The following is a 14,994-nucleotide window of genomic DNA, read 5'->3' as shown; positions in this document are numbered from 1 at the left end:
AGTGGAGAATATTTCATCACACTCATGACTTTTGCCTTGTGGCCAGGCCTTGGGGAGACAGGAGATGAAACTACAACATTCACAGCCTCTAACCTGCTATTATAGCCACAGTATTTATTGTGACTGGTTCAGTTAGGTTTCTGGTCAATGGTGACCCCCAGGATGTTGAGGTGGAGGTTTCAGCAATGGTAATGCCATTGAATATCAAGGGGAGATGCTTAGATTCTCTCTTGTTGGCAATCAACATTGCCTGGCACTTGCACAAATGTTACTTACAACTTATCAGCCCAAGCCTGAATGTTGTCCAGGTCTTGCTACATGTGATCACGGACTGCTTCAGTATCTAAGGAGTCGTGAATGCTACTGAACAATGAGCAATTGTCAGTGAGCATCCCCACTTCTGACCTTATGATGGAGGGAAGGTCATTGATAATGCAACTGAAAATGGTTGGCCGTTGGACACTACCCTGAGGAACTCCTGCAGCCGAATCCTGGGACTGAGAGGATTAACATTGACTTCAATTTTGCTAGGGATCCTTGATGCCCTACTCAGTCAAATGTTGCCTTGATGTCAAAAGCAGTCACTCCCACCTCACCTCTGGAATTCAGCTCTTTTGTCCATGTTTGGACCAAGGTGCCCTTGGCAGAATTCAAACTAAGCATCAGCGAGCAGATTATTGGTGGGTAAGTGCAGTAAGTGCAATATAGAACTGTCAATGATCCCTTCCATCACTTTATTTATGATCAAGAGTAGGCCGATGGGGCAATAATTGACCTGATTTGATTTTTTTTAAATTTATTCTATTTAGAGATACAGCACTGAAACAGGCCCTTTGGCCCACCGAGTCTGTGCCGACCATCAACCACCCATTTATACTAATTCTACACTAATTCCATATTCCTACCACATCCCCACCTGTCCCTATATTTCCCTACCACCTACCTATACTAGGGGCAATTTATAATGGCCAATTTACCCATCAACCTGCAAGTCTTTGGCATGTGGGAGGAAACCAGAGCACCCGGAGGAAACCCACGCAGACACAGGGAGAACTTGCAAACTCCACACAGGCAGTACCCAGAATTGAATCCAGGTCGCTGGAGCTGTGAGGCTGCAGTGCTAACCACTGCACCGCCCGCTTTTTGTGGACAGGATATAGCTAGGCAATTTTCCACTTTGTCGGGTAGACGCAGTGTTGTAGCTGTATTGGAACAGTTTGGCTGGGGACGCAGCTAGTTCTGGAGCAAAAGTCTTCAGTACTACAGCTGGGATGTTGTCAGGGCCCATAGTCTTTAGTGTATCCAGTGCCTTCAGCCATTATGTGACATTACTTGAAACAAATTGGCTGAAGACTGACATCTGTGATGCTGGAGAGCTCAGAAGGAGATTCTTAAAGCATTTCTCATGGCAGGGCCAGGATTGCAATTTCTTTTTTTACATACCTGTTTTTATCGCTGCATGTGGGCAGCACCGATGAGGTATTTGTTGCCCATCCCTGGTTGCTGAAAAAGTGGTGGTGGGGGAAAAGGGTGCCTTTTTCTTGAACTGCTGCAGTTCTCATTCATGTTCACCGCAGTCCTGCTGCAGCCTACGTGACAGTGATTTGTCCATCAATGTAACATAAGAAATTTACAGATGCAATGTCACATGACTAATACAGAATATTATAGAATTACATAGAATATACAGCACAAAAACGGTTCATTCGGTCCAACTAGCCAATGCTGGCATTTATGATCCACTCAAGCCTCCTTGTATCCATCCTCAGCATAACCATCTATTCCTTTCTCCCTCATGTGCCTATCTACCCTCCCCTGAAATTTATCTATACTATTTGCCTCAACTACTCTCCAGCAGTGTGTTCCACATTCTCATAGATCTCCAGGTAAAGAAGCTTCTGCTGAATTTCCTATTTGATTTCCTGGTGACTATCTTATATTGATGGCCTTTAGTTTTGCTCTTCCCCACAAGTGGATACTTGTGGATATAGTCTGTCTACTCTATCAAAAACTCTCCATTCTAAAGACCTTTAATGGTAACCCCTCAGCCTTCTCTTCTGAAAAGATCCTCTGCCTGCTCATCCTTTACATGTTACTAATACTGAAAAGATACAGGGCTCACAAATATATTTGCAATACCATCCACGTACTATTTTACAAAACTTAAAATGTTAAGTAAATGTGTTTGTTGAAGTGTTTGTCGGTGGAATGCCAGACCTGGGACATTTACCGTACTGTCAAATCTCTAGTGACCAGTGTCTTAAACAGATGGTTATTTGCCATGATCTGGACCTAACTGACTGAAAGGCCCCTGCAGTCATACCCGAGTTCAGCATTAAAGTCTCCAGTAAATATCAGTGATTCAAGAAAACTTTGACTTAGACTTTCTTGCTTATAAATTTTAGTTAACGGTTTAATCTGCTTAAAGTGCTGAAAACAATTACAACATTTTATTTTGGTCATTTACACCATTGTAAAATAAATGCGATTTATGGCTAGCATATCAGGTTAATAAGGACTTATTTGGTCTCATATGTATGTGCAACTTAAATTAAGATTTACTTGTAAAACTATAAACAATACACAGTGCTTGCCAAATCCACGACCAACAGAATCCCTCAAAGGCAAATAAGCCAGATCTGTATCAAATAAGTGACCCTCCAGTTATTTACCATCTTTCACATCCTCAAGACATCGCAAAAAGCTCCACAGCAAATTAATTACTTCTGAAATGTTTATTCTGCTCTTTTGTCAAGTAGTTAGTTGATAGCGTCAACCGTTTTCACTGTTCCACAAATAGCACCACTTCATGGAGTGGGATAATGCGCAAGATTCGCTTTTGAGAAATTAGCAAAATTTGGGCCAAGTGTAGCGGAAAGCTTGGGCCAAGCTCGCCCACAGCACACTAACTGACTGTGTCTAATTTTAAAAGCCATCTTTGCTGAAAAAAATAGCATAAGCTTTGGCCTTCTACTGGCAACTAGACTGATGGGTTCAGAGAACAGATGCAAAACCTGACTAGTAGCTCACATTTTAAAAGATATGTGCATTTAAAGGCAAGTAGCTGCATAAATATAATTCAGCCATTATTGGACTTCAAAATTAATTTAAATATATTGTCAAGTAAATGCTCGATATATTGATTTTCAAAAGGACTTTTAAGAATATTTCATAGGCTTATTAAAAACTAAAGCATATCTATTAATGGGAATGTGGCAGCACGACTAGGAAGTTAGCTCAAGGATAGAAAACAGGCTGTGGCTAATGAACATTTTTCAGACTGGAGTGATGTAAAAACTGGTGTCTCCCAGGACCATTAGTATGCTCAAAAAAAATAAGTTTATATAGGTCTATACTTGGCTATAGGGCGCACACCATCAAAATGCAAATGACATAAAAAAATCTAGGGAGCATGGTTAACTGTGAAGAGGTTTGTAAGAGGCTTCACAAGTATATAGGTGAGTAGATTAAGCAATTTGAAGTGAGATACTTAAAGAGAAGAAATGTGAAGTGATACATTGTGGGAAGAATAAGGAGATGGCAAACATTAAAGTGTAAAATTTAAAAAGGGCAAAGAGAGCAGCAGAGAGACAGAAATGGATAGGTCAAATCTTTAACAGTTGGAGGACAAATTGTTGGGGGGGGAAAGGAGTATAAAAGCAATTGTGTAATACAAAACCAAAATAAATTATTGCTTAGACTGCACTTAGAAGAATGTGCCCAAGTTTTGGAACCCTACTTTATGGAGAATATCTACACCAGAGAGAGGGTGGATAAGAGATGATGTCAAGGATGAGAGGCTTTCGTTATGAGGCACAGACTTGAGAAAGTGGGGCTCTTTTCATCAGAGCAGAGAAGGTTGTTAGAGGTGTTCAAAATTGTGAAGGATTTTGATAAGATAAATGGGTAAAATGAACTATTTTCATCGGTTGGTGATTTGGAAAATTGAGTGCATTAATTTATGATTGCCAAAGAATGAGGGGAGAGGTTGTGAGATTGCTTTTGAAAATGTAAAGGATGTTAGGATATGGAGTACCCTACCTAAAATAGTGGGAGAAGAGTACATACTCTGAAAAGGAAAGTGAATATTTGAAAATTGAAAGATTATGGGGTATGGACAGGGAATGGGATTATGTGGATAGTCCTTTGAGAGCTGATTTGGGCTCAATGGCCTCCTTTAGTGCTGAAAACTTCTGATTCTATATTATGCAACACTACTGGAATCCCATTGGAATGCCTGTATTTCCCACATTAATATGGTGCTATTTCAATAGCAGAGGCAGCATTACGATGAGAGCACTGCCAAAAGAATACAAATAAATGAAAATGTGGCAATCTCCGCAGTTTTTACAACTAATACATAGAGCAAAATGTATAACAAAACCAGAAAACTCCTACTGTGAAAAAAGAATTTTCAAAAATACAGCAGAAATTACTTCCCTTTATGAATCCTGCTTTTGCAGACTCTTGTCAAGCTCAGCGTCAGGGGCAGTCTATGCATAAATTGGAAATCCCACAAGGTAAAATTTGCTATTTTTCATGCCTGTAAAAAGATTTAGTCTGCACCACAGCCTCTCCCACAGTCTAAACCATTTTGCCCAAAGCACAGAGGCACACTTTTACAATTCAATCTCTCAGACAGAATCCCCCAAGCCCCTCCCCACACCTTCTCCATCATCAAGGCCTCTCAGCTTTTTAAACACTTTGGCTCATGTTCTTCAATTTTTTCCAAGCATATGCCACTAATTAATAACACATTACTGGTTAGATCTTGTCAAATATTCAAGATTGAAGAAAAATAACAGTGCTGTAAGCTAATAAAAACAGCATTTTTCTCAAATATCTAAATGCAATGGGCACTGTATGATGCATTGTACCAAGTTTCAGGAAGGAGAACAAAATAAATGGAAATTTGTTATATGCAGTGCATTCAAAAAACAAGGGATCTGACACACAGATAAATTGTCCTTCTTCATTCATACCTTGGACAAAACATGCATGACATTCCCAAGAGCAGCGCACAGTACATCGGTGAGTAGATTAGGGGCGGCTCTGTTAATTAATGACGGTATTAATACAATAGACAGGGATGACTTAAGTTCAGGAAGCCAGGATGTAGAAGTGGTTTGGGTCTAGATGAGACATGATAAAGGCAAGATGTTACTTGTGGGAGTGGTGTACAGGCCCCCTAACAGTAACCACACAGTAGGATGGAGTACAAAGGATGTGTGCTTGTCAGAAAGGTATGGTGATAATCATGGGGAATTCTAATCTACATATAGACTGGAAAAATCAGATGTGCATAGGTAACCTAGATGAGGAGTTCATAGAATGTTTTCGGCATAGTTTCTTAGAACAGCACATTCTGGAGCCAACCAGAAAGCAGGCTATACTAGACCTGGTACAATGTAACGAGATAGGATTGATTAATGACCTCATAATGAAGACGTCCTTAGGTAGCAGCAATCATAATAAGATTGAATTTTATATTCAGTTTGTGGGAAAGAGTGGGTCTAAGACTAGTATTTTAAACTTAAATAAGGGCAACTATGAGGGCATGAAAGCAGAGCTAGCAAAAGTGAACTGGCAAAGTAGGTTAAGGGATGACAATAGAGATGCAATGGCAGACATTTAAGGGGATATTTCAGAATACACAGAATAGATACATTCCAACGAGGAAGAAAAATTCCAAGGGGAGGTCCCATCATCCGTGGTTAACTAAAAAAGTTAAAGATAGTATCAAACTTAAAGAAAAAGCAATAATTGCGCAAAGATGAGTGGCAGGTCAGAAGATTGGACAGAATATAAAAAGTAGCAAAGAATGACTAAAAGATTAATAAGGAGGGAAAAATTACAGTATGAGAGAAAGCTGGCTAGAAATACAAACACAGAGGGTAAGAGTTTCTATAGATATTTTAAAAAGAAAAGAGTTAACAAAGTGAGCGCGGGTACTTAGAAAAATTCAAGGTAATCAGGCAGGGTCAACATGGTTTTGTGAAAGGGATATCATGTTTAACCAATTTATTGGAGTTATTTGAAGAAGTAACATGTGCTGTGGAGAAAGGGGAACTAGTGAATATACTGTACTTAGATTTCCAGAAGGCACTTGATAAGGTGCCACATCAAAGGTTATTGCGGAAAATAAAAGCTCATGAGGTAGGGGGTAACATTTTGGCACGGATAGAAGATTGGCTACCTAACTGCAAACAGAGAATAGGCATAAATGGGTCAGTTTTGGTTGGCAAAATGTAATGAGTGGTGTGCCGCAGGGATCAGTGCTGGGGCCTCAACTTTTTACAATTTATATAAATGACTTGGATGAAGGGACTGAAAGTATGGTTGGTAAATTTGCTGATGACACAAGGGTAGGAAAGTACGTTGTGAAGAGGACATAAGGAGGCTACAAAGGGATATAGATAGGTTAAGTGAGTGGGCAAAGATCTGGCAAATGCAGTATGTTATAAAGGTTGTCTGTGTGCCTTTAAGACTGAGACATAGGATTTCTCTGAGAAGAGTAAATGCTGAACTGGGTGGGGCAATTGCAAGGCAATCTGTTTTTCAAGCCACTCAGCAGAGAGAAATGACTGTCACTTGACTGGCTGCTGGGGAGTTTTTTGTTTCTCTTTTACAAGTAAAAGACCAGTTTTGGCTGGAACCTGTTGGAGACCAGAGAAAGAGACCTCTCTCTGAAAGAAAGTAAAAGACCTGTTTGCTGTTATAAACTGGGTAAGAATACAGCCCACAAAGCTCTTTCTCTTGAAGAATAATTCCTGTATTAAGTGAAATTTGAATTTCTTCATGAAGTTAAAGGAACTTTGAAGGAATTGCAAATTTACGGTATGGGAGCTGAAACCCTTGTTGCTGCTTATGCCTCAAGAGAGAGAGAAAAGACCCAGGAAGAGGAGTTGCAACACTCTGCAGAGAATCACTGCTTTGGAAAAAGACTCCTTTACTGATAGGAAGCCTTGCATTGCTATGGGTGGAAAGATTCCTGTTGTCTCCAGTTTCTGGAAACTTTTTCCACAAAAGTCAGTCCTGTTGTCTTTTTTGCGTGTTTGAAAGTTCCTGAAACCTCAGGAATGTTTCTGCTGTTGGACTGTTACTTAGAAATCCAAGTAGACCTGTTGCTGCAAACTTTTGCTGGGAAATCTGTGTGAAGCCTGCTGCAGATGAATTGCCTTGAATGCCTACCCACCACAGACTGTTCATTAATTTCACCTGGAGAGACTGAGTGGCATCTGATTATTCAACTCTGGGAGACCTCACTGAACCAGAAATAACCCATCAGGACTTACAACCCGGTTATTTTATTATCCCTAAGAAACAGCTCTAATTTAAAACATCATTTTAAAATCAGTTAATCGTTGGGTTTTGAATGTGTGCGCGCACATGACAGTTAGGAATAGAAGTTATAAAATCTGTTCATACACATAAGTTTATCTCATTATCGTTTATAATTGGTTTATAAATAAATAGTTAATTTGTTGTTGTTTAAAGAAACCTGGTTTGGTGTGCTTTATTCTGGGGAATAAATACGATGTTTCATTTGGCTAATTTCCAGTAGGTGGGAAAGTTTATTAATATGTTGTGACCTGTGGAGTAGTGGGACTGAATTAACAATGCATTACTCCCACCTTGGTCGTAACAAATATAATGTGGGAAAATGTGGAATTGTCCATTTTGGCAGGAAGAATTAAAAAAAACGTTGAGAGATTGCAGAGTTCTGAGATGCGGAGACATCTGGGTGTCCTAGTGCATGAATCGCAAAAGGCTAGTATGCCGGTACAGCAAGTAACTAGGAAAGCTAATAGAATGTTATTGTATATTGCGAGGGGAATTGAATACAAAAGTAAGGAGGTTATGCTTCAAGTTATGCAGGACATTTAAAAAAAAAAAATTTATTCACTCCTGCCCATCCCTAATTGCCCATGAGAAGGTGGTGGTGAGCTGCCTTCTTGAACTACTGCAGTCCATGTGGGGTAGGTACACCCACAGTCCAGGATTTTGACCCAGCCACAGTTAAGGAATGGCGACATAGTTCCAAGTCAGGATGGTGTGAGGCTTGGAGGGGAACTTTCAGGTGGTGGTATTCCCATGCACCTGCTGCCCTTGTCCTTCTAGGTGGTAGAGGTCACGGGTTTGGAAGGTGCTGTCGAAGGAGCCTTGGTGTGTTGCTGCAGTTGATGGTACACACTGCTGCTACTGTGCGTCGGTGGTGGAGGGAGTGAATGTCTGTGGATGGGGTGACAATCAAGGCTGCTCTGTCCTGGATGGTGTCGAGCTTCTCGAGCGTTGTTGGAGCTGCACCCATCCAGGCAAGTGGAGAGTATTTCGTCACACTTCTGACTTGTAGATGCTGGACAGGCTTTGGGGAGTCAGGAGGTGAGTTGCTCACCGCAGGATTCCTAGCCTCTGACCTGCTCTTGTAGTCAAGGTGTTTATATGGCTACTCCAGTTCAGTTTCTGGTCAATGGTAGCCCCCAGGATGTTGATTGTGGGGGATTCAGTGATCCTAATGCCATTGAATGTCAAGGGGAAATGGTTACATTCTCTCTTGTTGGAGATGGTAATTACCTGGTACTTGTGTGGCGTGAATGTTCCTTGCCACTTATCAGCCCAAGCCTGGACTGATTGTCCAGGTCTTACTGCATTTCTACACGGACTGCTTCAGTATCTGAGGAGTCGCGAATGGTGCTGAACATTGTGCAATCAACAGCAAACTTTCCCACTTCTGACCTTATGATTGAAGGAAGGTCATTGATGAAGCAGCTGAAGATGGTTGGGCTGAGGATACTACCCTGAGGAACACCTGCAGTGATGTGCTGGAGCTGAAATGATTGACCTCCAACAACCACAACCATCTTCCTTTGCACTAGGTCCGACTCCAACCAGCGGAGAGTTTTCCCCCGGATTCCCATTGACTCCAGTTTTGTGAGGGCTCCTTGATGCCATACTCAGTCAAATGCTGCCTTGATGTCAATGGCAGTAACTCACCTCTGGAGTTCAGCTCTTTTATCCATGTTTGAACCAAGGCTGTAATGAAGTCTGAAGCTGAGTGGCCCTGGCAGAACCCAAACTGAGCTTCACTGAGCAGGTTATTGCGAAGCAAGTGTCGCTTGATAGCACTGTCGACGACACCTGTCATCACTTTACTGATGATTGAGAGAAGACTAATGGGGCAGCAATTGGCCGGGTTGGACTTGTCCTGCTTTTTGTGTACTGGACTTACGTGGGCAATTTTCCACAATGCCGGGTAGATGCCAGTGTTGTAGCTGTACTGGAACAGCTTGGCTAGGGGCGCAGCAAGTTCTGAAGCACAGGACTTCAGTACTATTGCCAGAATGTTGTCAGGGCCCATAGCCTTTGCAATATCCAGTGCCTTGAGTCGTTTCTTGATATCACGAGGAGTGAATCACATTGACTGGCTTCTGTGATGCTGGGGATGTCAGGAGGAGGCAGAAATGGATCATCAACTCGGCACTTATGGCTGAAATTGTTGCAAATGCTTCATCCTTATCTTTTGAACTGATGTGCTTGGCTCCCCCATCATTGAAAATGGGGTATTTGTGGAGCCATCTCCTTCAGTTAGTTGTTTAATTGTCCACCACCACTCACAACTGGATGTGGCAGGACTGCAGAGCTTAGATCTGATCCGTTGGTTATGGGATCCTTAGCTCTGTCTATCTCATGCTGCTTATGCTGTTTGGCATGCTAGTCCTGGGTTGTAGCTTCACCAGGTTGACACCTCATTTTGAGGTATGCCTGGTGCTGCTCCTGGCATGCCCTCCTGAACTCTTCATTGAACCAGGGTTGGTCCCCCGACTTGATGCTGATGGTAGAGTGGAGGATATGCCGGGCCATGAGATTACAGATTGTGGTCGAGTACAATTCTGCTGCTGCTGATGGCTCACAGTGCCTCATGGATGCTCCAGGTGTTACCACATCTGGCGTACTGTGTACAGTATTGGTCTCCTTATTTAAGGAAGGATATAAATGCATTCAAGGCAGTAGAGAGGTTTACTAGACTAATACCCGGAATGGGCAGATTGTCTTATGAGGAAAGGTTGGACAGGCTAGGCTTGCAGCTGCTGGAGTTTAGAAGAATAAGAGGTGACTTGATTGAAACACAAGATTCTGAGGGGCCTTGACAGGGTGGATGTGGAAAGAATGTTTCCTCCTGTGGGAGAATCTAGAACCAGGGGTCACTGTTTAAAAATAAGGGGTCACCCATTAAAGACAAAGATGAGGAAATTTTTTTTTCTCTGAGGGTCATAAGTCTTTGGAATGCTCTTCCTCAAAAGGCAGTGGAAGCAGAGTCTTCAAATATATTTAAGGCAGAAGTAGATAGATCCTTGATAAGCAAGAGGGTGAAAGGTTATTCGGGGCAGGCGGAAATATGGAGTTGAGGTTACAATCATATCAGCCATGATCTTATTGAATGGCGGAGCAGGCTCGAGGGGCCGAGTGGCCTACTCCTGCTCCTAATTTGTATGTTCGTATGTACATCCACAAGACAGGATTTTGCTTCGGCTCGAAGGTAGTTGTTAGCATAACTCCAATCAAACCATCTCACTTAATTTCCGCTATTAAATCCACACTATAATGGTTGATAAAATCCAAATATTTCTTATGTACATGACTCTGCAGATGTATTTAACAAAGAACTTTAGTATGAAGAATGTTAATTGTTGAGAATAGAACATTTTACCATTTAGATTCATAGATTTCAGGCACCTGTTAGTTTCAGAAATAACCCAGTATGCAATACTCCAGCTGCGGCCTAACCTGCACTCTATACAGCTCCAGCATTATATCTCTGCTTTTGTACTCTAAACCTCGGCGAATAAAGGAAAGCAATCCATATGCCTTCTTCACCACTCAATCTGCTTGTCCTGAAAACATGGCAACTAATTTGCACGCAACAAATTCCCACAAACAGCAATGTGATAATAACCAGATAATCTGTTTTTGTGATGTTGATTGAGGGATAAATATTGACCAGGGACACTGGGGATAACTCCCCTGTTCCTCTTCAAATTAGTGCCATGGGATCTTTTACATCTACCCGAGCAAGCAGATGGGGCCTCGGTTTTAACATGTCATCCAAAAGACAACAGCTCTGACAATGCAGCACTCCCTCAGTACTGTACTCAAGGTTGTCAGCTTTGATTATTTTGCTCAAACCCTGGTGTGGATCTTGAACCCAGAATCTTGTGACTCAGAGGCGAGAATGCTACCAAATGAGCCACAGCTGACACTGTTCCCCCTGCATTCTCTGAATGACAGCAAATACCACAGTCACTACATTCAGAATAAATCTAAGATTTATTTACAAAATGATTACACAGAAGCAGAAAAACGCAATACTGATGGCACAAATACTTACAAAACAATATCAGTCAAGAAGTTGAAGATTTTGATTGGAACACATTTCTTGCGTAGTCCAATAATCTGCAAATCTTTTGGCGGAATCAGTCTTTTGAAACTTTTCAATATGAGGTTTGTAAGTGAGAGAGGTGGTAATCTGCTCACTGCAGAGTTCCTGGCATCAGTTCCAGAAACTGAAAGATTGAAAGTGAACTGAAGATATTGAACACTGAACTAAACGATGAGTAGCTGTGGCAATATCTTTATCCAATGCAAGCACTCCACGATGTTAACCTTGATATATTTGGTCCAGGTATCCTTCTGTCTCATCGATCAATGACAATGAATTTGCCTACTTCCCTCATTATCATAACTTGCATTCCCTCACATTTCAAGAAATAAGGACCCAGGCAAACAAACTTGATCTAATGACTTTCTGAATTAAGTCAGGGTCACCAACAGACTGTGGATAAATTGGGGCAAATTTGTGTATTGACTACCCCCCAATGACAGAAGACTTTTTTCCAGCTATGAATATCTGAAACTAACTTTCAATTCCTACCTTGTCCATCAAAAGACATAAAAACTGTAATTTTCTAAGTTTACTTAGAAAACTTAGAACTTATTGAATCATTTGTCTCTCACTCTTAGGCTCAATAATTTATTTTTATTTTATTTATTTTAGTGTTTAGAGATACAGCACTGAAACAGGCCCTTCGGCCCACCGAGTCTGTGCCGACCAACAACCACCCATTTATACTAACCCTACAGTAATCCCATATTCCCTATCACCTCCCTACACTAGGGGCAATTTACAATGGCCAATTTCCCTATCACCTGCAAGTCTTTTGGATGTGGGAGCAAACCGGAGCACCCGTCGAAAACCCACGCAGACACAGGGAGAACTTGCAAACTCCGCACAGGCAGTACCCAGAATCAAACCCGGGTCCCTGGAACTGTGAGGCTGCGGTGCTAACCATTGCGCCGCCCTGGCCAGTACCCTGTGACATCATTCATGGTTTAGACAACAAATAAGATACAAACATTACAAAAAATGTTTTTAAAAGGGGCTTAATGGACACACATCTAAATTATAAATATATTCACTTCTAAATATAATTTGGACTCTGAATAGTAAAACAGCTTTCTAGATTAAAAATACCACAGAGATGGTAATGTTTAGGTTCCAAGCCAAATTAGCCAGTTATTACTTTTATACTGTATTAAGATGGGGAAAAATATTAAGTTTCAGACAAATATAATTAGAAAGTAAAAATACCAAAAGGATGAGATTTAGTATCTTCAAAATAAAACAAAAAGGAAAATATCTGCACTGTAACAGAACAACTCTTAAAACATTTATTGCCAGTTGAACAGCTAAATGAATATCTTGGAGAATAAATACAGATCAAGAAAAATCACAACCCACTGTAAGTAAATACAGCATTGGTGCTCAATATTAAATACCTGAAAGAAAATCACTTCAAGGGGTATAAATTAGAACTGTCTAGATCCATAAACAGCTGATTACACCAGAATAATCTTTCACAACATTGCTCTAACTTCGAGTTGAAATTACAAGAATGACGAACTTCATTCTTTTTTAATAACTACATATCGTTGTCAAATTTTCTGTGTGATATTTACAACTTTCAAATCACCATTATAAGCTACAATCAATGATACATTATAGGAATATAGCATGGTAAACACTTCATTTAAATTTTTCAACATTGTTGTTGGGGACTGCATTCTTCTTCAGTGAAATAAATTTGGGCTCCTTTAACAAAACCTGGCTTTACTACATTAAAAAAAAATGCACATTGGTTAAGTAACAGCATAACCGCCACAATAAAAAGTAATAATTTACCAACAAAACATGTTGCAACTAGATAATGCTAGGTGTCATTTAAAGTATTTTTTAACAACATAAAGTTCAAAATGTACAGAATTTAAAATGGTTCTTTTCATTTATAATGCACATCCCAAAAAATTGCTAGGGTCTTATTCTAGTCCTAATATGTAGTTAACACCCTGGACAAGACCTATAATTACAGGCTGCCACGCAACTAGGTATCGCAGCCAATCTAATAGCTGGCCATATAAAACATGTGTGCGCTCCCACCTGTGAAGTAGTTAAAGAAAAGAAAATACACACTTAACAAGAAAACACTTAATATTTCACTCTTTGAAAACTACTTGGGCACTTTTTAACACTGACTGTATGTCTTTTGGAAATGCATAGCATTTACTGTTATCCAATGCAAAATGAAAGTCACCTCTATTATACTGATCAATCTTGCTTTTATTGCTATAATTCATATACCACCTGATATTCAGTTTTAAATACACAAATCAAAAATGCTATTTGTACTAGACACGTTTTCTTGCCTTTGTACAACATATTTATAAGGGTATAATGTTTAAATGGGTACAGGCATTCTTTTTAGTATAATGTCAAAATAATCAGCACAGTGTGCAAAGTATTGTTGCCCTAATACTGATGATTTAATCAAAATTGATGCAGTTTAAGGTAATATTTACACAAAAATTTGTGTATAGTCCTCCGGAATTGCATAGTAATAAAAATGTACTCTACAGGAATGATTCAAATACCTTAGAAAATGATCCACAGCAGGTTTACCAGGATGTTACCAGGGATGAGGGACTTCAGTTATGAGGAGGTTGGAAAAGTTAGGACTGTTCTCCTTGGAACAGAAAAGGTGAAAAGATAACCTAATAGAGGTTTTCAAGATGATGAGGTTTTGATAAGAGTAGATAGAGAAAAACTATTCCCTCTGGTGAGTGCATCAATAACCAGGAGGTCAAATTTAAAATCATTAGCAAAAAGATCCAGAGGGGAGTTGAGGAGAAGTTATCAGAATCTAGAATGCTTAACCTGAAAAGGTGCTGAAAGCTGATTTCATAAATAATTCTAAAAGGGAGTTGGACAGATACTCGAAGAGGAACTTACAGGATTACGGACAGAAAGTAGGGTGTGATATTAAGCACAACTGCTCTTTCAAAGACCCAACACAGTTGTGATGGCTAAATAGCCTCTTCCTGTGCTGCAAGTTTCTATGGTTCTATGATACTCAGGGAAATTGAACAATGTGCATATGTGCTGTCACCTGCTGAAATTATCCACTAGGTTAATACTAAAGAGCTATTTTAAGAGAGAATAGAAGTTAGTGGGAAGCATAGCTTTAGAAAAAAAACATTGCTAGGAGCTGTACGGAGGATCACATATATATTGAAATCAATACCATAAACTGGCCAAGATGGAAAAGAAAACAAAGAATTGCAAAGTACTTTATGAACAGACCAGGAACATTAGCACATCCTGTGGTAAGCAAGAGCACAACTTCAAGGACCAGGAGTAGAAGGTAACACCAAGTAAACAAAAGAAAAGCAGAATTAAATTTGCAGTTAAAAGGAGGAAGACAAGCATATAGGCTTTAATCTTCTGACTATTTCAAGTCAATAGCTGAGAAATCTGCCTTTGACAGAACAGCACAGCAGTTAGTCAATATATAGGAAATGGACTGAAAGCCAAGTAGCAAGCAACTCATTTTTATTTTTGGGCCTTGAGGAATTTGCAAGTAATTTCACCACAGCAATGGATTT

The 14,994-nt window shown here is 40.2% G+C and overlaps 1 protein-coding gene across 3 annotated transcripts in view; it reads right to left on the bottom strand.

The window, feature by feature from the left end:
- Window positions 1–11,345: 11,345 nt before the first annotated feature.
- rnf175 (ring finger protein 175) overlaps window positions 11,346–14,994 on the bottom strand; it is a 49,054-nt gene continuing 45,405 nt past the window's right edge. For all 3 annotated transcript variants that reach the window (XM_068040614.1, XM_068040633.1, XM_068040623.1), the window contains one exon: window positions 11,346–13,492. In XM_068040614.1, coding sequence (XP_067896715.1) covers window positions 13,372–13,492 — 121 coding nt within the window. In that variant the 3' untranslated portion in view covers window positions 11,346–13,371. The remainder of the gene's footprint in view (window positions 13,493–14,994) is intronic.

This window comes from Heterodontus francisci, chromosome 1 (assembly GCF_036365525.1).
Source record: "Heterodontus francisci isolate sHetFra1 chromosome 1, sHetFra1.hap1, whole genome shotgun sequence".
NCBI classification, from domain to species: Eukaryota; Metazoa; Chordata; class Chondrichthyes; order Heterodontiformes; family Heterodontidae; genus Heterodontus; species Heterodontus francisci.
This window is presented reverse-complemented; position numbering and strand designations above follow the sequence as displayed.